Source organism: Drosophila subobscura, chromosome A, assembly GCF_008121235.1.
Source record: "Drosophila subobscura isolate 14011-0131.10 chromosome A, UCBerk_Dsub_1.0, whole genome shotgun sequence".
In the NCBI taxonomy this organism is placed as follows: Eukaryota; Metazoa; Arthropoda; class Insecta; order Diptera; family Drosophilidae; genus Drosophila; species Drosophila subobscura.
Genome location: NC_048530.1, coordinates 10,064,316 through 10,092,005, shown reverse-complemented (window position 1 = coordinate 10,092,005; position 27,690 = coordinate 10,064,316). Strand labels below are relative to the sequence as shown.

General features: G+C 41.2%; 2 protein-coding genes across 5 annotated transcripts; one reads left to right on the top strand and one right to left on the bottom strand.

The window, feature by feature from the left end:
• Window positions 1-3,141: 3,141 nt before the first annotated feature.
• LOC117903303 (ecotropic viral integration site 5 ortholog) lies at window positions 3,142-27,687 on the bottom strand. Of its 4 annotated transcripts, none has more exons than XM_034815239.1 (9): window positions 27,097-27,687; window positions 10,470-10,936; window positions 9,024-10,059; window positions 8,851-8,965; window positions 8,615-8,632; window positions 6,906-7,573; window positions 6,723-6,840; window positions 6,126-6,224; window positions 3,142-3,280 (listed from the first exon to the last, which is right to left on the bottom strand). In XM_034815239.1, the coding sequence occupies exons 2-9, from the start codon at window positions 10,720-10,722 to the stop codon at window positions 3,143-3,145; spliced, it is 2,445 nt and encodes an 814-aa protein (XP_034671130.1). In that variant the 5' UTR covers window positions 10,723-10,936; window positions 27,097-27,687; the 3' UTR covers window position 3,142. The 4 variants fall into 4 exon arrangements, with proteins under 4 accessions (XP_034671130.1, XP_034671138.1, XP_034671146.1 ...); XM_034815255.1 differs by lacking the exon at window positions 3,142-3,280 and adding an exon at window positions 4,547-4,684; XM_034815247.1 differs by lacking the exon at window positions 8,615-8,632.
• On the top strand, window positions 14,543-17,862 carry LOC117903329 (sphingosine kinase 2). Its single transcript, XM_034815276.1, has one exon. The coding sequence runs from the start codon at window positions 15,207-15,209 to the stop codon at window positions 17,289-17,291; it is 2,085 nt and encodes a 694-aa protein (XP_034671167.1). The 5' UTR covers window positions 14,543-15,206; the 3' UTR covers window positions 17,292-17,862.
• Window positions 27,688-27,690: the final 3 nt, after the last annotated feature.

Sequence of the window (27,690 nt, the reverse complement as noted above, 5' to 3'; positions counted from 1 at the left end):
CTCTAGATATTCATAAAATCATAATAATACACACACAAATTAAATTGTGCTATGACAATTTGCTTAAACATTTTACAAAATCTTGACCTAGTTTCGCTTTAAAATTACTTTAAAACTGTACGTTTTTGGTGTACGATTAGTTAGGAATGGAGATGGGGGGTTACATAAAATTGCTGGCATATCTAGAAGACAATCTCCAGCCTCGTTTTTCTGAATCAATGTACAAAATTGTTACATATAAATATAAATAAAAAATAAAATAAAAATGAGTGTAAGTGTGTTTGTGTTTGTGAATTGTAAAACATAACAGTAATAGAATTTAAAATACAAACATAGGTAGGTAGGTATTCTTAGTATTATCTATTTTAGACGAATATTATACATAAATAATATTTGCTGTTTATGATTCCAACTATTTGGTTAATGATGCCCTTTCATCATTCTGTAAGCTTAAATTCTATTTTCGCTTTCTTGTTTGCCCGATGCCCGACGCTGTTCTTTCCGCTTTCGCTTTGTGATCACAGGCATGTGTATATTATTTTATATATACAAAATATACGTATATATACATATATATATTAATATTTCCATAATGAACTACACCCACATACGCATTAATATACGTTAAGCACTTGACATATTCATAACCACACCCACACCTATACACGTTATGCATATGCCCAGCACTCACCCTTACATCCATGTATTCGCATCTATATGAAATAAGATAAACATATAAGAAGATCCCCCAACACCTGAATAAACAACGCATGATTCGTCCATACCGAAATCCACAGGAAGTCCCATGCAACCCAAAACTCTGGAATGCAATAGAACGTTGCTGACCAATACGTTATCAGCTCGTTCCCACACTCCACACCATGACAAATTCAGAATAAGTTCCACACTTCAATAGCAGGGAGAACTCTTGTAAACAAGTGAGCTCTCAAGCTTCTCTCAATGAAAGCTGACACCAATCACCAACTGCGGCTGCCAAGCCGACGCATCTCCCAAGCCTCCCACACATAGGCCAACGCATCGCTTATTAGCCGCTGTCACTAAAGCAACGCCTCTCGCAACCGAAGCTTCTCGAGATCAATAACTCGAGAACAAGAAGACTGTTCCGTTTGAGACTCTCTAACATTGAGTTGGGGAATTCATTATCATATCCTATGTTCTATTATATAAGTTCGGTTAAATAAAATATCTTTTTATAAAACCTACTTTTGAACTCGGGAATACTTATTGGCGCAGCCGGTAGGATTCACAATCACTAACGTTATTGTTCCGGTACTAATCTATTAGAAGCAATCTAGACGACTAGATTGCTGGAGATTAGCGAAGCTAGTTAGACCAAGTGAATCCGCCAAAGAACATATGTGCAACGTAGCACTAGGCCAAATACAAACGTTAAACAAAACAATAATTTTGTAACCAAAATCGCAACGATTATATAAATCACCAACAGCAACGATTTAAATAAGTCAACAACTAAATAATCCATTGAGTGAAACACACGTGAAGTGAACTAAAATTAATTACAAATCAAAATGGCATTACCACCTGCAACCCTTAGTGAAAATCACCTAAACCAAGCACTACTGTCAATTCGACAAGTACCAGCCCATGACGGATCAGCTGGAAAGCTGAGCTCCTTCATCAAACGCGTTGAGTACATACAAGAACTGTACCCGACGCACGACGCCAGACAGTCACGAATACTGTTTGGAGCCATTGAGGTGCAGCTGACCGAAGAAGCACAACGACTTTCAGCCAACACCTGGCTGGAGCTGAAGAATGCTCTAATGTACGAATTCCAGAACCATACACCATACGAAGAACTTCTGCGACAAATCTACTTCACAAAATTCAATGGGAGTCTTTGCAGCCCATCGAATCGGAAGGTAACGATCAACGATCATTAATGGTCCTTACAACAGAAGGACAAAATATTGAAATAAATCCGATTGAGTCCAGAAACGGATACCTTATATTAAAAACGGGATCAATCGACCTCCCGATTAACTATGAATACCATTACTTAACAGTTAATGTAACAGAAACCTATCAAAACCTTCTAGTAATGGCTAACAAATTTCAAAACGTAATCCAAGTAAAAAACCTAGTAAATAAATTAAGTAGGAAAATAAATGAATTAAAAATTGCTAAACGCAACAAGAGAGGCCTAATAAATATCGTAGGTACCGCCTATAAATACTGACTTGGCACATTAGATCAAGAAAACAGGAAAGACTTAGAACAGAGAATAGAAAATCTCGCCACGCATCCAAACAAATGAACTAAATGAACCGCACACTACACGAAGCAGAGTGTGAATGAGAGAATGTGAAAAAAGCAACAAAAGCTGAGGGACAGGGTGGGTTTAGCCACGGAAGAGGCAGAGGCAGAGGCCGCTTTCTGCAGAAGCAGAGTGTGAATGAGAGAATGTGAAAAAAACAAATATAAGCTGCGGGACGGGGTGGGTTTAGCCACTGAAAATTAATTTCTTCATTCTGGCTATAATAATGGTCCAATCGGATCCCAATTTGGTGATCTGATGGATATGGTCCTTCCCTACGGAATGGCGTTTTCATTTATCTTCAAAATTGTAGATTTGGGAGGTTTCCGACCTTTTGCGGGGGCGGGGCTCATTTTTGAAATACACTCGTAACAGTGTGAGCATACAGAAGTATGGGTGCAAAAGCCGAAAGCTTAAGGAGATAAGCTTTAAGCTTCCCAACTGAGGTCTCGAGATCAATTACTCGAGAACAAGAAGACAGTTCCGTTTGAGACTTTCTAACATTGAGTTGGGGAATTCATTATCATATACCATGTTCTATCATATAAGTTCGGTTAAATAAAATATTTTTTTAAAAAACCTACTTTTGAACTCGGAAATTCTTATTATATATGTGTATATATATATATATGTATATAATGTATAATGTATATATATGTATCTATTGTTTTATATATTGTAGATAGGCTTGTGCTTCGCGCTCTCTCTCTCTCTCTCTGAATATAGAAGTAGGTAATAATTCCTGTGAGAGCTTCTGTGTATACTGTACTGCTCCTGATATTTGTGGCTGCTGTAGTGAATGTTGTTGTGGTGATTTGCTGATTTGTTGCTTCTTTTTGTTGGTTATGTCGACAGCTCTGTGCTACCGCGCCGCATCATGTTGAGTTCGCTAAAGTCCATCTCAGTCGATTCAATCGACTGAATGGATGCACTGCGCAGCTTTGTACCCGGAAATTTGCCGCGACTCTTCAGCGCCGTCAACTGTTAGGGGATCGAAGAGAACTTATCAGTTTAAAGATGTTTAAATTTAAAATATTTTGTAGAAAAACAAAGAAAGTAAACCTATTTTTATAATTATACAAGTTAAGCAATCATTTTTATGAAAAAAACCACGAGATTTTGACTAACCTTTGCAGAAATTAAAATACATTTAAGGCCTACATAGAAAGATGTATTGCTTATTGCTTTTTTGTCAAATTATTTGAAATAAAAACTGCAAAGGGTATTCACAAGTGTAGCAATTCTTTAATATTTTCCATATATTTTGCATGCAAATACTATCTCTGATGGATTTAGAACTTAGTTAAGCAAACATCGAGATGCAAAATACCTATTTAAGTAATCAATCACCATTGAACAATTTTATGCGCATGCAGGCGTGCAGAATAATAGCATTAGTATGATAAGTGGTTTTTTCACCAAGACACTCCCAAAAATATGGGCTTCAAGGTGCGAGTAAATGAATATGTTGTTCATCGGTTCAAGTGTGTAATTCAAAGCTTAGCTGCTGTTTAATGTATGTAAAGGTAATAAACAACATCATTTGTTTCATAACAAACTATTATGTAACATGACAAAATATCGAATACGTCACTACGCATAAATATGTAAATATACGTAAACATCAAACGAAAGACGGGTAAAAAAAAACAAAAATGGCTTCTATTGTGAAACAACTGTAAGTCAAATCTATTGAAGAAATACGTAGAAGCTACTTTTATTCGCAATTAATTTACGCGAAAGAAAAGGTTTTCATCTAGGCTTGCAGAAACGTTTCATGCCTGCGCTAAAAGAAAAGGTTCAGGCATACGTTGAAAGAAAAGATTCATGCACACGCTGACAGACACGTCAGCAAGAGCGTGGCAAAAAGTTTCATTTATAGCTATTTACTTGAATAGCAACGGGAAAATAGATAGAGACTGAGTAAGGAATGATGGGAATGATGGGTAGAAAATAATGGAAGTAGAACATGCAACATGCAACATGCAACTGTGGCACAAATGGAAACTAAACGATATTCTACAAATAGAACGCATACGGCCATGTCTAAATTATTATTTCAAAAACATTTCATCATCAGATTTTTTTCATAAAGACCTGTCGTATTTTTCTGAAGTTTTTTTTTAATTTTGTTTTTGCAGGGTTGTTTGCAAGAGGGGAGCATGTTGCATTGTAATTGCGTTTGGGATTAGTTTACTTATGGCTTGTTTTAACGTTTTTCGGTTTCAGTTTATGGTTTTTTTTTTCTTTTTCATTTCGTTTCGTTTTTAGGATTCTTCGTTTCATGTCGTTTTCATTAAATTGTTTTTTTATTCGTGCTTAAAGTTTATTTTAGCTTATCCATTTCCACGGCTCAGTATCGGGGCTGGTTATTGGCGTGGGAAACTATAAGTAAACCGACGACAATGGACAATATTTTTTATTGTTTAGCTTTGAGCAGAATAGAATGAAACAAAAATTCAATGGGCTACTACAAAAACAGCAAATTACACTACCCGACACGATTTTTGCTCAAGGAACCAAACCAACTTTTTATGAAATGGTCTTAGAAACGGTCTGATAATTTTTTTTTTCTATGTCAGAACTTTTTTTTTAAGAATTTTTAAACTAAGCTGGGAAATATTAAGCTTTGAAATGCAAAAATTTTGATATTTGTGAGGTATTTTTTTACGACATTTTGACTATAAAAACTCAGAAAAAGTCGAAAAAAAATTATATCCTTGGTTCTTGAGGAAAACAAAATCGATTTGGCCGAGTAGTGTTATCATCGGGGCTTACACACGTTGATCAAATGGGTATACAAATATTCGGAAACAATAGTAAGACAAATTTGAAGGAAAAAATAGAAGGAAAATAATGTTAACTCCCTTTTATACATGATTGAAGCACTTTGAAGCCAGCTAGTGGGAGGTCACACAACATTTATGGGTGTAAATAATAGCGGCTGTGAGTGAGTAGTCTCGAAGAGTAGCTTGATCGAGTTTTACAGAGCTCCCTGATCCTTGATCGATTATTAGGTGCTTTCTGTTCATCGATGAAACATCCTTCAACACTCTCTAGAGATTACAGACAAAGTTTTTGATTTTTAAATGAAGCTGCAAGGAGCGTGTTATGCTCCTTGCTGGTATGCTCCTAGATCTTCTTTTTGTATGCTTTCTGCGCAAAACACACATGTGCCTGTGTGCACAGCTTTAATGCGAAGTTTGTTAACAGGTGCCCAGAAAAGAGCCAACGAAAGAGCAAACAAAAAAACTCAAAACAAAAACGGAAAAGAGGAAAACTCAAACAAAAACGAGGGGGACCGGATGAGGCGCTGGAACGCGTCACAACTTTTATACCCGGTACTCAGTCGGTATATATTTATATGCGCATACATACATAAAAACTTATGTATATGTACATAGTTACGTATTGTAACCTCATGATTTTTTGGAATTTTATATTTTACAATTTTTCTACATCTGTCATTTACATAATAAATTACATCACTTCTCACACCAACACGCCCTTTTAGCTTGTAACTGTGTGATATGACAAAAGGAGGATGACAGGAGCTCATCAAGACGGACGGAGGGACGGACAGACTGACATGGCTATATCTACTCGCCTAATAATGCTGATCAAGAATTTATATACTTTATGGGGTCGGTAACGTTTCCTTCTGTGCGTTACTCACATTGCTCAGACCACAAATACAATATACCCCATTTACTATTAGAGTACCGGGTATAATGAGTGTGAATGGGCATTTTGTGGTGAATTGGTTAAAGGTTAGAGGTTAGCTGCTATCGTTTGGGCAACTCCACTTGCAGACTCTCTCTCTCACCTCCGCCTTTATGTCGGCCAGCCTGTCCTGCAGGTCGCGCACCTTATCCGACTCATCCAAATTGGCACGCAGTTCGCCTTCAGCCAGCATTTCCGAGTTCTGATTGAAATGAAACAAAAGAGAGTTAGGAAAAGAGAAAATACAACTAATCGACACGATTTTGCCGCTTCGATCCAGACCTACACTTTCTTATAAATAGTTTGATGACAATATATTTTTTTTCTATGGAAGTTTTTTTTTCTAATTTTCTATTAAATCTGGTTGTAATGAACTTAGCCAAGCTGATGAATGCATCTATAAAGTGTACACAAACGTTCTGTTGGTTTAGCTTACCGTTTAAAAAATATTAGCTTTCAAATGCAAAAATGTTGATTTTTGTGAGGTATTTTTTACGAAATTTTGACTTTAAAAATTCTCTAAAAAAATTAAATCCTCTGTTCTCCTATAGGTGCATTCGGCGTCGATTAAGGTATTGCTCATCAAAATCTATGGCTTAATTTCAACATGAGTCTATCAGAAAAAGTCGGTTTGGTTCGAAAAAATTGCGATTTTGTCGAGTACTTAGTGTAAGTGTCGAGTAAGAGTTGCAGTGCTTACCTTGGTCTCCAGTCGGGATATTTCCTGTTTCAGTTCGGCCACCGTTTGGCTCTGTTCCGTGAATTTGATCTTCACATTCATCAGTTCATCCTTCATACGAGATTCCAGATCCGAGTATCTGTAGGGAAGATTATAAGTATCATAACGTTGGTACACTTATTTTTTATCACATCTGGCTCTTACCTGTGCTGCTGTTCGCGCGCTTTATTGGCCATATCCTTCTCCCGGGTAACGGCCATCTCGAGCTCTTCTTTGAGCTTCTTTTGCTCCTCGTCCTGGCGTCGCAGCTGGTTGGTGGAGACCTGCACTTGGGTCTCCAACTCCATGACCTTGAGGCGCAGTTCCTTCAGCTCGGTGAGCGTCTCCATCTCTCGTATACGCGTGGTCATCAGCTCCTCCTCGAGCTTTTGGGTTAGCTCGCTGGACTTGGAGCCCTCAAAGAAATTGGTCAACAGCTTCTTGGGCGTCGAGTCCAGCGCTTGGGTGTTCCTCTCACTCTCGCTGCGCTGATTCTCGGCCAGCTGGCGCTGCCACTGAGAGCTGAGCTCCTGCACCCGCTGCTTGAGATCCTTGAGGGAGAGTGAGGCCTCCGCCTCGCGCAACTTGCTGGCAATCAGTTCGTCCTGCAGATGCGCCACCGAATTGTCCGGCGTTGTCTCGCGCAGTGTCTTCTTGTCCTCCTCCAGCTCCTCGACCTTTGACTTAAGATTCCTGATCTGATCCTCGCTCTCGGCCAGACCCTGACGCACCTTCACTAGCTCTTCCAGCAAACACGAAACCATCTCGTCGCGCTGCTTCAGTGCCTCCTCCTTCATGCACAGCTCATCGATGGACGACTGGCGCGAGTTGTTCTACATTTTGTTGGTTAAAATCATTTATCATTAAAGTTCTTTCATCTCTGAATAAATGGTCGGATTGTAGGGCATGCGGTGGCAGTGTTTAGCTATGATACAAATTATACTCGTACTATGACTGATAAGACACAGATACAAATTATACTCTGGCTAGAGATACACTAGAGATACTAGAGGCTAGAGATACACATAATTCGGTTACTTAATACTAAGTCAAGCACACGGATTATAAGTGGGTTTTTATACCCGGTACTCGAAGAGTAAATTACAATTATAATACAATACAATACAATACAATTATATTGTATTCGTGCACTAAAGTGGATGTATGTAACGAACAGAAGGAAACGTTTCCTACCCCATAAAGTATATGTATATATTCTTAATCAGCATCAAAAGCCGAGTCTATATAGCCATGTCTTTCTGTCCGTCCGTCTGTCCGTTTTGTTTGTCGGCTATCTCAGAGACTAAAGGAGCTAGAGCCACCAAATTTTGCCTCCAGTCTGCTTTATGCTCACACTGAAATCAGTGTATTTCAAAAATTAGCCCCTTCCGCCCCCAGAAAGGGCGAAAATCTGCCCTTTGCTTTATAGAATGGCTAAGTTCATTACAACCGGACGTAAGATGCTTAAGTTATGTGAAAAAAAAGCGCTACATATGAAAAAAAACCGTCACAAAAAAATACCAGACTTAAAAAATTCGTTTCTTTCATAAAAAGTTGGTCTGGATCGAAGCGGCAAAATCGTGTCTAGTAGTGTAATCTCTTTAACGGTTTAATTCTAAGATATAACAGACAAAGACTTTATCTAATACAAACAACCAAAAATGCATGCACAAAAATACAAAAAGGATTTATACATATGCATACATATGTACATATGTATGTGTCTACAATGCAAGGCAATGTATACTCTACATATACATAAGGAGAGGAATTCACTTGGGATTGTAGGAGAGGAAGGCAGTTAAGCTTTAGGAAAGTCAGGCATAAACTACAAGCACATTTTTATGTCTTTTTCTCTTTTTTGAGATACTTACGCTTTCGATGGATACATTCTGTTTTTTTTAAATTTTGGGTGTGTACATTTTTTGTTTTTTGTTTAAAGCGAACATTTTGTGTGTGAAGCACCACAACCATAAAGTAAACCAAATAAAATAGAAAAGAATACAGAAATGATTAGAAACATAGTCCGTTTTAGTTACAGGAAACAAGTGAGCGGCAGGGAATCAGGTGGTGGAACAGATGGCAGTAGGTCGGGCGGGACTGTACTTACATTCTCCTGCAGCCGTAGACTGAGACCACGAACCTCCTCATTGGCATTCTCCAGCTGATGGGAGACTTCCAGATAGGACCGTCTCAGCTGCATCAGTTCCGTTTGAATGGCATAGCTAGAGGAAAAATGATTAGAAAGAGTTATCTAAAGATATTAACTCTCTTCCCACTTACCTTGTTTCCTCCTCTTCGGCACGTGAGACCTGACCTCGCACCAGGCGATCGGCCAGCTCTGCACTCTCCGCCTCAAGTAAATCATTTCGCTGCTTGAGCAGACAATTCTCGCGACGCAGCCGACGTAGTTCGACCATTTCCTCCTGCTCCTTTTTCTTCAAGTCTTGATACTCTTTCTCCATTTTTTTCATGCGCTTTGTATTCAGCTTCTGGGCATAGGCGAGATTGAAGAAACCCTCCGGATCGGCCTCCACACGGCCGGGCAGCTCCTTCTGGAAGAACTTCAGCATGGCCTCCATGTCCAGGCAGAGGAGCGTCTCCTTGCCGGTGAGGAGCAGGGCCAGTGCCACCTTAAAGATAAACTCCATGCCCTCGCTGAGGAAGACGTCCATGATGCGGCAGCTGAGGTTCACATTCAGCGTGGTCGTGTAGAGGGTGAGGAACCAACTAGATGCGTACATCGTTGTCTGGAAGCCCTGCTGCTGGAAGTGTATGTGCATGTCGGGTATCTGCTCCTGCACGAGATTCTCCAGCTGGTACATGCACAGACCAAGCTCGGACATCGATGGCTTGAACATGTGCCGCATGCGATGCTGTTGCATTATTTGCACGAGCACCGCGAACGCCTCCTCCTCGGGCATTTGCATCAGCAGCAGGCCCACAATGAAACCGGAGCCCTGGCAATAGCCCACCTCGCGATCGTGCAGCGAATACGCCTTGATCACATTGAACAGTGCCTCCTGGCCGGGCCCGTCCTTCTCCTTGAAGAAGTCCACCTCCGGGTAGGTGCGCGCAATGTCGCGGCGTATCACCTTCTCGCAGGCGCTCGTCGCCTTGATGTACTCCGCATACTGCTTCTTGTCCGCCTCCGCCGCTGTGCTCAACTGTTGCCACACAATCGCCCGAAAATGGTGCGGTATGCCGCGACGCACCAGCTCGCGCACACACGGATTCTTGCGCTTCAGCGCCCCTTCCCAGTCGTTCAGAATGGTGGCCCATGTTGTCCAGATGTCCTCCTCGGCCACGGAATTGCCGCCTGTTGGAAAAACCACACATTTAATTAGTTCTCGAATTATGAAGGGAGTGGGGGGAGGTCGAAGCTTCAGGGGTTTATCATACGTCTCATTAGAGATAATTTATGCATTAATTGGAATGCCATTTGTAAATGGTTCTCCGAGTCGGTTCCAGATATAATGGAAATCACTCTCTTCCTCCACACGCCCGCGAGAGAGCAGATATTTGTGGGCGCTACCAACTTTCCACTTTTTCGATAATTTGATAGCTAAATGAAACCCGACTACGATTGTCGAATGATTTGGTGAGGGCTTCTTAGAGCAGAACTTTGTGACTAATTTGTTCCAAAAATGTTTCCCACAAGTGAAAGGACACGATCGATCGTATGTGAATGTGAATTAGGGTAGGCATTTGGTACTGCAAAATACTTACTCGATGTGAGACTAATCTGACTCGTGTCGGAATTCTTGCGACTGTGCGTGGAGTGCAGTGAATTGAGTGACTTGGCATCGCTCTCGATGAGCTTGTTTGCTGCCTCCAGTTTGGCCAACAAATCCATTTCAGAGGTGGGCAAATTCTCATCGGCTGTGGGAGGTTGAGTGTTACTGCTGCTGCCAGTGACCTTCACGTCCATCTTCGTTTGGCTCTCCTGTGTTGCGGCAATTGTCGTGGCTGTCAGGGTCATAGCGACGCTGACGGCAACGGCAACGGCGATAGCGACCTGATCGTAGAGTAGTCAAAGCTGGCACACAGACAGGCACAGAGAGAAAGAGAGAGACAAAGAGTTGTGTCTCTAAATGTGTGTGTGATCTTTCAGTAGGGATTCCTGATCCTTTGATCTAACAGCAACGATACATGATGCTCGAATTCTTCTGCTTGCGATACTCCCACGTCTCTTACTGAAATTGTCAGAAGAAAGTAAAAAAACATATAAGTTACAAGAAGTAATAAACTTTAAAATAAACGAGTAGGAACGTTTTTGAGACCGTTTCGTACGCGTCACAACTTTTACACCCGGTAATCAGTCAGTATGTCTGAACCTTATTCGTTTTTTCGCATTTTAAGAAGAAATTCGTTTACAGTATTTCAAAAGCATATGAGGCACTAGACATCGATCCATCTATTTTCGTACTTTTTGTCTCTCATTTCTAAAAAGATGTCTTTCCCGCCACTTCTCTTCTAACATCCTTCTAAAGTACTTGGCTTTAAATGAGACAACAACGCTGTGCAAAAAAGCACAGGAAATTTGCCGTTTCGAAACGTTATGCTCTCGCCGAGAAATAACACCTTCCGCCCAGAACAGTTATCAAAATCGGAAAAAGCGGGAGAAAAAGAGAGAACCAGAAAATGTATTGCTTTTATTAGATTGGTACAAAACATTCGTCTTTACCTTCTTTTTCTTTTTTTAAACTTTCTTTATCTTTACTTCTTTCATTTTCTTTTAATTTTATATTTTTTCATTTTGTTTTGTGTTCTTTCTTTTTCAAATCTTTTTATTTCCATTTTTTTCTGTTCTGATTGACTGCGAGGCAGTAAGTAGCTAAAAGAGAGAGAGAGAGATAAAGACAGGTAAAGAGCGACGTTATTATCGCGCCAATGATAACCGAAAGTTTTTTGTTGTATACACTTTAGTTCGTTTTGTTGTTTTTTTTTTGTTGTGTGTGTTTCGATTAATCCGACATTCCTCATTAGAAGAACTTGTTTTATAGATTGATTATATTTCCATTGCTTGGATTTTACTTTGGTTTCTGGTTTGGATTTTGGAATGTTCTTTTATGGGGTTGAAAGATCGAATGGACTGATCTTTCAACTGCTTTCATTAACTTATTGTACATATGTATGTACATACATACATATATACTGATACAATTCTTAAATGCACTGCTTTGATTCTTGAATGCACTCGAAAACGCAGCTGCCCGCTTAACCAGACTAAGGGGCACTGCCGCAAAACGTGCCAATCGATTACATTCTTTTGGAGGATCATTGCAAAATTAAGTCCCATTCTTCACACTGCAGTATTATTGTGGCAAAGCCTCATACATACTTACATACATATGTACATATGTATGTTAAATGGGTAGGTACTGGTGCAGCAGTCACTTTAATGTAAGAACCAAAGTGGCAACTACCATAAGTACAGAATTGTGTAAAAGCCTTTTTCTACAATAAAACAAATAAATCTGCTCGCCATTAAGGGGTATGCTCCTGGTGTTTTATCTGCTATCCCTTTCTGACAGAGAGAGAGAAGAGCCTGTCTCTCTGGTGCCTGCCACTCTCAGTCGGTATTCATATATCTCTGCTGTTGGGTTTGGGAATTGAAAAGCAAAGTGAATTCATCATCATATACATCATACATACTTATGTACTTACAAAGAAACATACAATGTAGGTCAGGAACCGATAAACAATAGAGTGGCTAAGAGCCTGGGACTGGTTTTTATCGGTCTGTCTGTGTACGTGTTTCTGTAAAGTGCATGCAATCGGTGGGTAACCACTTGAGTGCCACGGGCCCCCTCTTCCTCGTGATCCATCAAAAGCCACATGTTCTCCATTACACCCAACTCCCCGCTGAAGCACCGCTTAAGACCTATGAGGTGGGGACTGTGTCTGTCTATGGTTTATCTATGGGAGGCTCTGGACATTAATTGAAGGGTCCCTCTGAGTGATTCATTCAGGTGGCGGTGGTGGATGGTACGTCAGGCCTTCCCTCCCTCTCGATGGTTGTGGATGAATCAACCTGCAATCCAGATATGAGTCTGGAGTAATCAGACTTTTTCCACTGTACACTTTATTATGCGTTAGGATTGGGTTTCCGTGGCAGCTGTAAGTGCACCACACATCTGCTCTTAAACGGATTTCCTTCCATCCTTAGATTTCAGTTTAAAGCTAATTTCTCTTCTTTTTTTTTGGCCAATTGAAGCTAACGAATGACTATGTTTATTATCTATCTTCTTTTGCAGCTGTGGTGCCTCTATTCCCCCCCCCCCCCACCCCCTTCCGCCAGTAGCATAAAAAACCGAAAACAATATGAAAAAACTGTCCCCACCAGTAATTTCCAAGCAATTTAAAGCAATCTCTGTTATTTTTTCAGCTCTGATATCAACAGATCGCGCAATTAAAGCAACAACAAAAAACAACAGAAATATTCTAAATACTATTAAAAAAAATACTGTATTGTGTACACCTGCAAAAATATTTCCAGAGAACTTGTGCCGAATTATTTGTTTTGGGTCTCGCAAAATCCCTTACACCACAAAAAATAAAATCATGCGAATTTTTGTTTGTTTCTGTTGAATCTGTGTGTGTGTGTGTGTGTGTGTGTGACTGAGTCACGTTGAAACCCATGGATAAACGTTAGATAAGACCAGGTTGTGTATGGTTCAACATGAATTATACGCAACATGTGTCGGCGCAGAGCCAGAGCCCCCTCCACCACCTCTTGCTTTGATCTTGCAATATGATATATTAACCCCTACTATAAATGAAAGAGAACGAGAGAGAGTGACAGTACAAATAATGAATGAAAGGCAACGAAAATTGCATTAAGAGAGCCACAAAGCACAAATAGACATAGAGGCAGAGGCAGCGGCAGAGACAGCGGGAGCGGTTGAGAGATAGAGAGTGGAAAAGCTCACACATACGGCAGAGCCAATGCCCATCTTTACTGTTCAAAGCCTCCTATATTCACACATTTTGCTCTCCCTCTTTCGCGCATTCAAAGTCAAAGGCAAATTGCAGCTTAAATGTGCAACAAGGACAGCCATACATAGACACACAGTCTGCCTGCCTGCAGCGTAGGCATTGCTTAAAGCTTGTATGACACTGAACTTCTTTTGAACTTGATTATAATTTTTCGAGATTTTTTATAGAAAAGTGTCGTAAAATGCACATTTATTTTTGGATTCCTATAATCATTTTGTCTTTCGTAAATCTGTTTGTTTTCTTTTTTTAAGTGTTACTCAATTTAAGCTTATATTTTGGCCTTTGACTTTGACTAAGTGCGAGGTGTCATACAGGCCTATGAAAGTAATGAGGAAGAGGGGGGAAGCAAAGAATAACAGAGTGATAGTTGACAATATCTCTGTTGCAGTGTTACTCATATGGCAGTAGTGTCATACACAGGCTAGACATAGTCAGAAAAAGAGACAGCCCAGTTTTTGGGTTTTTGTTGTTGTTGTTTTAGGTTTGGAACGCCCGCCCGACAGCTGTTTTTGAGTAAAAAATATAAAAAATATAATAGAAAAAGCCATCAACAACAACAGATAACTGGGGGAAGAGAAGATAAAGACATACTAATATCTCCATCGATACGATACGTGTTGATTAGATTTCGACACGACACTAAAACAACAACAAAAGCAACAAATAAAGCGCCCAAGATTGTGCCAGCGTGTGTGCATGTGTGTGTGAAAGCAACTGTAACAGCAAAAGCAAAAGCAACAACATCAACAGCAACCGATGTGCAAATCGTAAAATCTCCATAAAAATAAGGTTAGTGTTGACCCTCGCCCACGGGCCCGACTCAGTACGAAAAGCGCACAGGAAGCGATCGGTACGGAACGGAACAACGGTACGAAACGACACGAAAAAAACAAAATAAAAACACAAAAGAGCGTAAGCTCCGACGGTCATGAGAACTCGCATGTAGAAAAATAATTATTTCATTTAATGGAAAACACATTAAAATAATAAGGCAAACAATCATATTAATACAACAAAACAAACCCAGGCAAAGGCCAGGCCAAAAAATAAACGGGTTTCAAACCCTTTCTCACCTCCCCCCACCACCCGCACCAGCTATCTTTCCTACCAACATACATACATACATACATATGTATGTATACTGATCTTCATTTTGCGCCATCGACTATTACGGTTTGTGCTTGTGGTTGATTTTATTGTTGTTTTTTTGTATTGGTGCCAAAGACAAGGTAAAAAAAGCGACTCCACTCAAAAATAAATAGAGAGAGCGAGCGAGAGCCACCACGGTGCATACAAAGAAAAGCTGCACAAGGTGCAGAAATACGACAAACTACTCCAAAGCAGGCGAGACATAGAGTGAGGAAGACACAAACATAGACAAACTTCAGAGAGAGAGGAGACATAGACATACACTTCAAAGAGTAGAAAGCACAAAAGCGAGCGAGAGATTGAGAGAGCGTGCTCATGACAGCCACAACGGAAGCCGTGGCCGCGGCCGCCATCGCCAGCACTCCCGTCCAGGAGCAGACTGCGCTACATCCCACCCACCCCGCTGGCAAGATCATGTCGTCTCTGCCCTCCACACCCACATCCGCCTCCTCAGAGACGAGTCAAGCTTTGAGCGAGATCTTCTTTGTGGAGAGCAGCCGTCGAAAGCACAGCATTAAGATCCAGGTGAAGCTCTGTCCGGAGGGCGTGTACCTGCGACGTGAGACCGATCAGGATGATCACATCAACGAGCAGCTCATACGCATCGATGACATCATTGGCTCCCGGTATGGTCCACGCCTGAAGAAGCGACCACGCGGCGGCCTCACTTCGTGCAAGAATCCAAGCGGGGATGCTACACAGGAGCAGGAACAACAGCCGGATAGTGATAACAGCGCCTACCTCTATATCTATGCGTATCTGAAGAAAGAGAAGCCCCTGCGCCGTGTCCAGACGCTACGCATTCTGCGCTTTCGCTCGAGCAACGATTACGCGGAGAATCTGCAGACGGCAGAGCTCTGGCATCGCACCATACGGGATCACAAACAACGTAACACCACCACTATTGACATCTCTGGCTCCATTTTGGGCTCGGGCTCGGGAAAACACCTGTTGATCCTGCTCAATCCGAAATCGGGCTCGGGCAAGGGCAGAGAGCTCTTTCAGAAGCAGGTGGCGCCACTGCTAACTGAAGCTGAGGTTCAGTATGATCTTCAGATCACAACGCATCCCCATTACGCTCAGGAGTTTGTGCGCACTCGCAAGGATCTGCTGGAGCGTTACTCTGGCATTGTGGTGGCCTCCGGCGATGGGCTCTTTTATGAGGTCCTCAACGGCTTGATGGAGCGCATGGATTGGCGTCGCGCCTGCCGCAATCTGCCGCTAGGCATCATACCCTGTGGCAGCGGCAATGGTCTAGCCAAGAGCGTGGCACATCACTGCAATGAACCGTACGAGCCGAAGCCCATTCTTCATGCCACGCTCACGTGCATTGCCGGGCGGAGCACTGCCATGGATGTGGTTCGTGTCGAGTTATCCTCCAAAGATAAACACTACGTGATGTACTCCTTCTTGTCCGTGGGTTGGGGCCTCATTGCCGACATTGACATCGAAAGCGAACGACTACGTTCGATTGGAGCCCAACGATTCACACTGTGGGCCATCAAGCGGCTCATCTCGCTGCGGACCTACAAAGGCAAAGTCTACTATCTGCCATACCCCAAAGAGGAGCAGGAGACACCTATCGCAGCTGCAGCTGCAGCTGCTTCAGTTGCTTCCCACCAAGAAAAGGAAATGGAAAAGGGAGCCCCAGTGCAGCTGTCAGTGGAGGAGCCGGCTCCACCGAGCAGGCCCATCTCGTTGCCCCTTAACGTCAACGGCGATGTCGGCAATGTCAATGATGTCAGCGAATTCAGGGATCTGCCCGAGGACCTCAGCGAGGAATCCGAAACGGACCCGGACCAGTTTGCCGATGCCCTGTCCTTGGATCGTTCTATATTTCGCCAGCACGCAGACAGCTGGCACTCTGCAATGTCCCGCCGCACCGCCTTCTATTCGGTGGGGGGCCAGAGCATCCGCTCGAGTCGTAGCCGGATGAGCGTGCACCAGCGGATTGAGGCGGCCAATGCAGAGTTTGCGGAGCTAGTGCCCTCGGGCACTATACCGGGACTGCAGCTGCCATTGCCTGCCGCCGATGGATGGTTCTGCGAGGACGGGAATTTCGTGATGGTGCATGCCGCCTACACGACGCACCTGTCATCCGACTGCTACTTTGCGCCCGAGTCGCGGCTGAACGATGGCATTATCTATTTAGTGATCATCCGCAGTGGCGTGGGCCGCCACCAGATGCTTAACTTTCTGCTGAGCATGAACACGGGCACCCATCTGCCGCACGGCGACGATGATCCCTTCATTCGCGTGGTGCCTGTCAGGGCGTTCCGCATCGAGCCGTGCGGTAGCGATGGCATCCTGGTCGTCGATGGCGAACGTGTCGAATATGGACCCATACAAGCGGAGGTGCTGCCGGGACTGATCAATGTGATGACCACCAATGGACAGTGAGCGATATATCGATCAAACGATCGTAGCTATGCGACATTAGATATGTGTTGCAGATCATAAGAGAACAGTTACTACCCATAAGCATTTGTCGATAATTGTCTACGTTCGAAAGACATTAATCCATCATCAAATTTATACGATATATTAACGTAAATGTATGCAAAAATTGTAGTTATTAGATAAAGCCCATTTTTTTTGTTAGCTATATATTAGATTTATTATTAAAAGCCAGTCGATTTCAATAATTTATAAGATATCGATAGGGCGATAGCTGTGCTTTCATTCCAAAAAGATCACGACACTAATCGATAGCTAAGCTTACTCAAAATATGAATTATGTGGATGGAGGGATACACATGTACATATATGTATATGTATGTAGATACGTTATTTGATAATCGATTTTAAATGGCATCGATACCTGTCTTCAAAGCTATAAAGCGCACTCTCTCTACAGTAGATCTGCAGAAAGATCCGCCAGAAAGGAAAAAAACACTTAAATAACACTACTCGACACGATTTTGCCGCTTGATCAGCATCAATAGCCGAGTCGATTGAGCCATGTCTGTCTGTCCGTCCGTCTTGTTGAGCGCCTGGATCTCAGAGACAATAAAAGCTAGACCCACCAAATTTTGCATCCAGACTTCTGTATGCTCACACTGTTACAAGTGTATTTCAAAAACATCCCAAATCTACACTTTTGAAGATAAAAGAAAACTAAAATATCTATCAGATCGCTAAATTGGGATCCGATTGGATCATTATTATAGCCACAATGAAGAATTTAATTAGCAGTGGCCAAACCCACCTCGTCCGAGGATTTTGTCGAGTAGTATAATCAATTATGTTGGAAGACAAAAAGCAAATAAAAGACTAAACAAAACACATCTATATACATACTATGACTGGAAATATTTGAAAAATAGGTTTGAAAATTGTGAGTCGCGGCACTACTATTTCATTGAAGACAACTGTATGTACATACATATGTTAGATTTTTAATCGACACATAAAGCTTGATGGAATAGAAAACCAATAGTAAAAAGCCGGGTAAGCAGGGAAGCCAAAGCCCTCTACAATGGATGTATTCGTAGCTTCTTATCCGGTTGCATGCTGGTCATTATTGATATCGGAAACTACGGGGCACTCGGGGCAATCGGTCCGATGTTCAAGTGGCAGAGGGGTGCCCATTAAAATGAAAACTTCGACGACCAGCTATGCCAAACGGATTACCGAAAGCACACACAATATATATTAAATATTGAAAGCTCTGTCTCGTCTGTACATATTTGCCCTGCGGGGTGGGTGGGTGTCAAGTAGCTTAGAGCTTTCACTGTGTTGCTATGAATCGACATATCATATCAGAAATTATCTCTGACAGGTACTTAAGTCCGTGGCAGCAATTATTCCTGGAATGACAATCGAAACTCTCTGTTGGATACCCCATAAAAATAACTATTCAACACACCCATTTGAATCTGCAATGGAAATATGAAGCGGTCACTCTTTTGAAAGTAATCCCCAGAGTATTGCCTTCGAAGAGGTCTAGCATTTCAAGGGTGTACATCGATTGATAATATTTGCCACCTTATCAAACACTCAAACAACACATAGACCGATGGATAGACAAACGCCGGTACACTGGAAACGTTTTCAAAGCATACTTTTAGGCAATGGTAGGAATCATTTCTGGTGCACATTGCGTTCTGGAGATGATTGACGGTCTATGGGTAATTTATGTATCAACATGTTTCTGGTAAGCTTTTGGTCGCGCGAGTGTTCCGTTTCTTTCTAAAGGAATAGTGGAATGGAAAGACGTGGAACGGCTTTGCTCATCGATCAGTTTTCCAAGATGTCTCCAAATGAAAATGAATAAAAATGTATTTCCTGCGATATTCAATACCATTCGAAATTGTATGTCGGTAATAAATGTGAGTTAAATATCGGCAGCGCAGTGTGAATGTTTTACGAATTACCCCCATTTCTGGAAGCCCGCCATTGACGTCACAGGCTAGGCTGCAATCTGTTCAAAGAGAGCATCCAATGCCAAAAATCCGTTATATTTGTAGGCTCTTTTGTTTCGTCACATGGCGAGTCATTCGAGTGCAGAGAGCGAGAGAGAGTGAGAGCGGGGGAACATGTCATTGCAATAATTTTGCGACAGCAACAAATCAAACGAAATCAATGATTTGCCAGCAACTAAAGAAATGCAAGAGTGTGTGTGAGGAAGGAGGACTGGGTACTGTACAACAGTAAATGGTGATGGTTGTTGTTAATCTGCTCTTTTGAATTTAAAAAAAAACAGACCCATTGAATAATGAAAAGATCTATCACATAGGTAATACCATGGAGTTTGCATTTGGTTAACAATTTGTTCACGCACCCATGAGCTTGCCCCCGTTTATTATTGGGTGCAACGTCTGCTGTCTGCTCCCTGCAGCCTGCGCCACTTGTCTTCTCTTTTGTGTATTTGCTGCAGCCTTAAGCACACGAAAACACTTGAGCAAACCACTCCATGTATATTCAGACCATGGAAGTGCACACTCGTGCAGATATTTCTGCACTATTTCCAGTCTAATTCATTCATGAAAAGTTCTCCTTCTTCATCCACTTGCCGCGCACGCCAGCCACATTTAATGTGTGCTTCGGCTCGGCTCCCTGGCCATGGCTTTGACGGTGGCACTGGCTTTTTATATATATATATATATATATGTACATATGTATATATAATATATATATATATACATATATATAATATATTTATATGTACATATATATAATAATATATGTATAATATATATAATAATATATGTATATGTATACATATACAATATAAAAAGCTATATTTCGTGATCAGCATCAATAGCCGAGTCGATATAGCCATTTCTGTCTGTCCGTCTGTTGAGCGCCTGGATCTCAGAGACTATAAAAGCCAGAGCCACCCAATATGGCATCCAGATCCATCCAGGCTGAATGCTTACACTGTTGAAAGTGTATTTCAAAATTTCGCCCGAGAGCTATACACTGCAGAGTCCCGGCGAGAGGCAGAGGCCGCACACTGCAGAAGCAGAGAGACAATAATAAAACATTAATATTAAACAATAATATTTTCAATTTCTAGATATTGTTTCTTCAGTTTCAGGCTTGTCATTTTTCGCTCTGTTGAAGCTTTTCATTTGTTTTTGTTTTCTTTGCCTGTTTGTGTCTTGGTGTGCTTTCCTTCATTCGTTTAGAAGTTATGGGCTACGAAAGTCAATTATTGTGAACATGTACTCATCATTGCTTGCATATGTATGTATGTCATCTACACCTGCAACCCTTCTTACGCCAACACGCTATAGAGAGTCGGATTGGTTTCTTGAGGAAAAAAAGTTTGATTTTGTCGAGTAGTGTAATTGGTTTTACTTGAAAATTACTTGATTCTTTGACATTTACGAATGATGTTTGGACTCCATCTTTCATAGAGGTGTTGCATTTCTACATTCACTGGTAAAATCTCCCTAGAGATCTTCCCCTGTACTTGTGAGCACAGTTGAGACGTTCCATTCATACACTTTTGTGACCACAACTGTATTTATAGGTGTGCAAAATAATTGTTTTATTCATCTAGAAACGGAGAGTGTGTCGGAGACATCCGTTAGAGTCGCGCCGCTTTACGCCCACACCCAAAAGAGATTTCTGTGCACTCTCATTTGTTGTTTGTTTTGTGTGCCGTATTTCCTATCTGGTCCTATCCGTTAAATACTTATATGTATTATGATGCATAATATATTATGATGTCCGCTCTCTCTCTCCAAAAACGTTTGTACTTTTCGACTGCTCTCAATCGATGGCTCTCTTAAGTTCCCTATCTGTTATATTCTGTTTGTGTTATCTGAAAACTGAATCGAAATTTATGGGGTATCAATCTCTTCGGCATGCTTTAAATTCATCTGTCTCGCACATGCACCTCTCTCCATCCATCGCTGTTGTGCCGCTGTTTCTTCCCCCTATTAGTCAGAAACCTGATAGTGACATTTTACGATGACATTTGGTTCTCTCCCTGAACCGCAGCCCCTGTCTCCGGCTCTCTCGCCCACTCTCTTTTAAACAAATCACACAATTTTTAGCCAATGATTTTTTTGTTTAATGCCGAATGAATAATACATTAGATGACCCACCCGCCACTCTCCACCATGGGGGCAGTGGCAGAATTAGTGTGGAAGTTCATTTTTTTTTTATTGCTAATTTTAGGCACAAAAACAAAGTTAACACACATTTCAGGGCACTCATTAAGCGCATTTTGAGGTGTGGAGTCATGCGGCAACAGGAAATCTCAAGTATTGAAATTCCCCAAAGTGATATCACTGTGTCCCTGTGGGTCCTTTGCCTGTCCTGTCATTTCCATCCTTTGTGCGCCGTTTGTCCCCAATGTAATTATAGCTTCACTCATCAAAAATGTATAAATGCCACGCCCACACGCACACACACACAGCCAAGCCCTGGGTCCCAAACACTCTCATTAACCCAATTTTAATTGTTTGCATTGCATTGGGGCCAAGCCCTTGGCAAAGGCTTTGACGTCAGACGCCAATGGAGACGTTCAATTACAGTGAACCTTTGCTTTAAAAGAAAATGTACACCGAAAGTGAAGTAATTTCTGATGGAAATGTTTCACTCTTTCCACCCGTTCCCATAAGTAAAAGAGAAGTTTCCCTTAAGAATACATACATACAAATAATGAATAGTATTCAGCGTACACTGCACTATGGTCCAGATGACCACTTTTCTTGGCCAAATTGAATAACTCGCGAACGGAACAAGATTTTTTGATTTAGTCTTTTGATATAAGTTAAGAATAGGGAGAGGAAGGTTTTTTGAAAAAATGGGCGTGGCAGCTCCTTTTTTTAAGGGAAAATCGGTTCTTAATTTTTTTTCTCAAAAAGTTAGAAGCAAAAAAAGGATGGGAATATGTTTAGCAGATCAAGATTCTATAAAAAAAAGTCGTAGCACGAATTAAAACAACTTAAAAATCTAAGATAATCGTATTTTTTCTGCCACAGAGCATGCTCTTCAGCAGATTCCTTTCAAAAACAATATTACACTGGCTACACTCTAGCCCTCCAAAATAGCTAGTGATTAGTACTGTGGCTTAAATGCAATGCAAAATGGTACCCTACTTCACAATTTTCTTCTTCATTGTGTTCCAAAAGGCAAAAAACATTGAAAATTCTCATTTGAGGTTATGATTTATAAATGCAAATTGTAAGAGTTGTGGTCAAATGTGGCATTTGTGACTATATACATTTTAACAATCATTTATTGGTCTACGACACACTATAGGTTTCAAGGTGGGACTAGGTGACACTCTATTAAAAAAACCTTCTTAAAAATTAGTCTTTACTACGAACTGACACATATTGAAGGCCTCACTTTGACATAAAATTACGAAGACATCGCCAACTACTAGATAACGTTCACATTACAAAACACGTAGTAAAAACCCTACTGAATAAAATGCATCCAAAAAATTGGATCAGTTAATCGTATTTTTCAATTTATGAGACATTTAAAACAGCAATAAAATTGGTACTTTTTCACTACACATGCTGTGCAATAATGACCGCTGGGTTTCACAGCTGATTTTGCGAAGGTGGCGCCATCTATGCAAATTTCTGGTACGCAACTTTGATGGTCACTCTTTTTCTAATGCAGGGCGCCAAAAACCACGTCTTGGTTTTAACTTTTAAAAATTGCCTTTTGGCCAAGAAAAGTGGTCGTCTGGACCATAGTGCACTGTGTGAATAAACATAGAGAGACACACACAAGACTACGAAAACAACTTGAAAAGGAAAAACAAATAAATTCTTTTTCGGCACAGCTGCCATGTCTCCACTTATAACTCTATGTTTATTCACACAGTGTACGCTGAATACCCTAATGGAAAATATTTGCAACGCCAAGTTAATTGCCGTTTTTCATTATTTGTACACATATTTAGATGTTTATAACCGTTTATCCCTTTCATCCTAAATTATGTGAAGCATATAAAGGTCGCACAAAATATATTTATTTTGATATTGGAATGGTATGTGAGCTCAGAAGCAACACAAAAATGCCAAACGTCTCAAGCGCTAAAAATGAAAACGCAAATGAAGTCGAGAATACTTAGATACACGCATTGCCATCATGTATGTACATACATATGTATGTGTCACCGCACACATAAAATTGCGAAGCAGACTTGAAAAGGAAACAAAACTGTGTTTTTGTGAGAGTCGCTTTGCGTTCAATGCTCAAGAGAGCCAACGCCAAGCTCTCTCACTGGGAGCCAATCCACTATACTGATTAGGCAGCCAGTTTTTACTCGATTTGCAGACTCTACCTGTTGTTTGCTTAGTGCTCAAACCCAATCATATTGTGGATAATTCGTTATAACTTGACAGTGAATAATTGTCGTATAATTTTTTTAATAAAACTTATAATGTAATATTCCATATCATAATGCATAACAGAATATCTTTGAATAATAAATTCTTAAAAGCAAAAAAAAAAAAAGAAACTCAAGTGGAGAGAGACCCCGCACGGATAGGGGCCACCGAATAAACTACCAGAAGCACCAAGAAAGACCCAGGGGCAGGTGGCGGCGGTTTCGACTGGGTAGGGAAGATGCGATAAGAGTATCGTTGATTTCCTCAATCGGAATGTAGTGGACTTGAGGCGTAATAGGGGCAATGAATGAATCAAACAATGAAATCTTTATCTCAGAGAGGCAAGAGTGGTTCGATCATGAGAGTGAGCGAGCGAGTGCAAGATTGGATCGACCAAGAGAACAAGTGCAGGAGTAGGACAGTGGCACAAGCGGCAGAGAGCAACTAATGCAGTGGACGTAGAAATGAGTGGTGACTAGAGATAACGAGGGACGTGTGAGAAGCTTTTTATGCGTCACAACTTATACCCGGTACTCAGTAGTATTAGTGGTTTTATATTCAAATTTTACATTTTACTTTATTCATTCTCGCTTTAATATTGATCCAATCTGACCTCAATTTGGTGATCTGATAGATATGGTCATTCCCGACAGAATGGCGTTTTAGATTTCTTTTATCTTAAAAATTTGGAGGCTTTCGCTCTTTTGCGGGGGCGGAAAGGGGCAGGGCTAATTTTTAAAATACACTGGTTTCAGTGTGTACATCTGTCATCTACATCTACATCACTTCTCCCACCAACACGCTCTTTTAGCTCTCACCCCCCCCTCGCCTAGAGCCGCACACTACACGAAGCAAAGTGAGAGAGCATGGCTCTATCGACTTGGCTATTGATGCTGATCAAGAATATATATACTTTATGGGGTCGGAAACATTTCCTTCTGTGCGATACATATGTACATCCACTTTCCCCACAAACACAATATACCCTATTTACTCTTCAAGTACCGGGTATAAAAAAAGACTTTTGCTGTCTGCGATTGCTCTCATTGTTATTTCTGTTTTGCTGTTGTTTGATTTTGGGAGCATACTATAATACGATAGAGCAGTGCAGTCGACAAATGCTTTTTGCTTTCCACACAAAAATATGTACGATCGCTCAACGCTATATTTGAGGCGTTTTATATGTATTTCCCCACAGACAATGGAAAACAGAAACTGAAACTTACATAGCTGCAGCTCTGATCATTCCAGCCATTGCAAAATATTTGTTGTAAGAACAGTAGCTGCAGGCAAATACACGAACCAGAACATATCTGTTTTTCATACTACAAATGAAACATGATCAATTTCCGAGAACTGAAAAATATATTCACTTTCTATTGTCCAGCTGTTAAAGAGACCTTTCTGTTCCCTTATTTCCTGTCGCTGAAATCTCCCAACTACGGCATACCCATATTTCACCTACCCACAACAGGGTATCGTTTGCGGCAACAACAATCGAAAGCCTGAGCCAAAAAGAAAGCAGCAACGCTGAAACTGTTAATTCATTTGGCTTCGAAATTCGAATCTCGAAATACAGAAAATACCAGCACGCACACACATACACACACGCAAATATGAACGGCTGTGACGGGGAGATTGGCACAGATATTGGATGTTGAAGTGGAATTGTGGAGTTGAAATTGTTGTGTTGTTTTTGTTGGATCTTCCAATATTTGCGGCAGGTAAATCTCGCAATAATTGATGCTGGCGGAGAGCGCGGAGGAGGGGCAGAGCGGGACCGTGCGCCCTTTGTTGTTTTTCTCTCTACCGTTTCTTCCGGCTGCTGCTCATTTTCACTTTACATAACTGTAGATTTTTGGCTTTGCAGAGAGGCCGACAGATAGAGAGAGACAGGCTGCGCAACCGCATGAGACAGCAGGAATGAAAACACTTAAAATTTGCCTTTTTACGCTCATTTCAATTTTGTTAAATTTACTTTTCAGGTAAAAAACAAACACAAAATGTGGTTGGCAAAAATCTCTCAAGTGCAAATTATTTTAGCCACATTTTTTTGTTTTGGCGGCTTTGTGACGAAGGTCAAAAAGCGCTTCAAAAGAAAACATGTGGCACGGCAAGGCACGGCACGGCACGGGCAAAATAACAACAATTAAGATCGTAAAAAAATCGAAAATAGTGAAACAAAACTTCGAAATATATGATGATAAAACAATGCAAATGAATAAAAGTCGGACAAATATGACAGAAACACTTGAACAGATACTAGATATAATATTCGAAAACCCCGAAACGTTTGAATCCCAGAAAAAGACAAGGGACAAGAGAATAAAATGTTTGAAGGCTGTTTGTCCCGCTCCAACCTTCCTTCCAGAAGATAATGACAAATGACAGATCGCAGCACCCACCCACGCACACACGCACGCAGTGAAGACAGGGGACTGCGACGCCCAACTCGAGCCGCCAGCACTTTCAAGCAGATTTATGATGATCATTAACATGATGATGACGTTCTGCGCGCTCCATGTGTTCCACAAAATTATTTTAATGATTGTGATTTAAATAGAGGACAGAAAAGAAGAACAAAACAATAAACATTTGAATAAAGCGCAGGCACGCACACATACTCGTACATATGAACACAAAGATAGTTAGATAGGGCAAGGTGGCAGCACTGCGTTTCGTTTCGCTGTGGTGCGACGGTGCGGCAATGCTAGCAAGGTGTTGGCAAGGTGGCAACGCGCATGCGCAAAGCAAGGTAAATCGGGAGAGAACTTTAGAGCGAGATGCCACGCCAAGCGGTGTTGTGGGTGGTGGTAGATGATGGATGGGTGATTAGAAGGAAAGACAAGGTTACAACAGCAGCAGAGAGCAGCTGATGTGCTGGAAGCGCATGGGAGTAATAGAGACAGTCAACGAACAGGATAGGGTGTTGACGGGGAAGGGTAGAGCAAGGGCAGGGCTACAATTTGTTGTTGTTGGGGAAGCTGCAAATGGCGGAATGACTGATGATGATAAACGCAAGCGAAAACGCGTAATTAATTACATTAATGCACGAAAATATTTACATATAATACATTCATATGTATTTATGTACATATTTATGAAGAAAATACAACAACTTGTACTATGTACGTGTGTGTTGGAGAAATGGCCAACAAAACCATTCGGTATTGTAAAAATATGGTTTTGTAAAAAAAAAAGTATGTATGTGTACGTATATAAAAAACACACACACGAGACGACAGACAAGAGAGAAAAAAAGTCATAAAAGACGGAAAGAAAGTTTTTTTCGAAGATAATAGTGGAGATGCGATGCACTGGGGCAGACTACACGCACACACGTCCACTAAGATATGCATATTTGAATCTGGAATAGAACAGTTCGCTCAACTTACCTTTCCTTCTCGCTTCCCCTTTTGATAATTTCCACTAATGTGAATGAATTCTCGAGCGGGATGGAGAAGGGTGGTTGCCTGGTATTCTTTTGTTGTTATCGCTGTCACTGTCGCTCCGTTACCAGCCCGCAAGCAGCAGCAGCAACAAATCTAGCAATCGGAAATGCTGCCAGCAAGTGCCATTGGAATCGGCAGACGAATTAACTCCAAACTACAGATGCCTCTCCCAAGGTGGTTTTTTGCTCTTGTTTCACACACAACATTTAGACGAGATACCGAAAAGAAGGGCCAAACTTTGTAAACGTCACTCTGTTTCTCCTCCTCACACTTGCGCGCAAAAACACGTACACACAGGCAGACAGACACGCACACACCTCTTTCACACACTCCCACCTCCTTCTTTTATTTATCTGTTTCTGGCCGTGTGTTTCGAGATCACTTTTCAGTAAAATTGCACTCGAAAAAAATAAACATTATGCAGTTTTCATTCAATGGAGTCGGTTATTCTGTTTAGCTGTACACGACCACGACAATCCAACTAGACTCTGTCTATTTTTCCAGGTTCCAGGCCAAAATCTGTTTGGGTACCATATC

What these genes read in the sequence shown, in the direction of transcription:
- LOC117903303 (XM_034815239.1), bottom strand. Translation starts at nt 10,722, where the DNA reads ATGACCCTGACAGCCACGACAATTGCCGCAACACAGGAGAGCCAAACG. An exon ending in TCAGATTAGTCTCACATCGA is followed by an intron (nt 10,060 to 10,469) that starts GTAAGTATTTTG and finishes TTTTTCCAACAG; the next exon opens with GCGGCAATTCCGTGGCCGAG. An exon ending in TATCCCGACTGGAGACCAAG is followed by an intron (nt 6,225 to 6,722) that starts GTAAGCACTGCA and finishes CATTTCAATCAG; the next exon opens with AACTCGGAAATGCTGGCTGA.
- LOC117903329 (XM_034815276.1), top strand. Translation starts at nt 15,207, where the DNA reads ATGACAGCCACAACGGAAGCCGTGGCCGCGGCCGCCATCGCCAGCACT.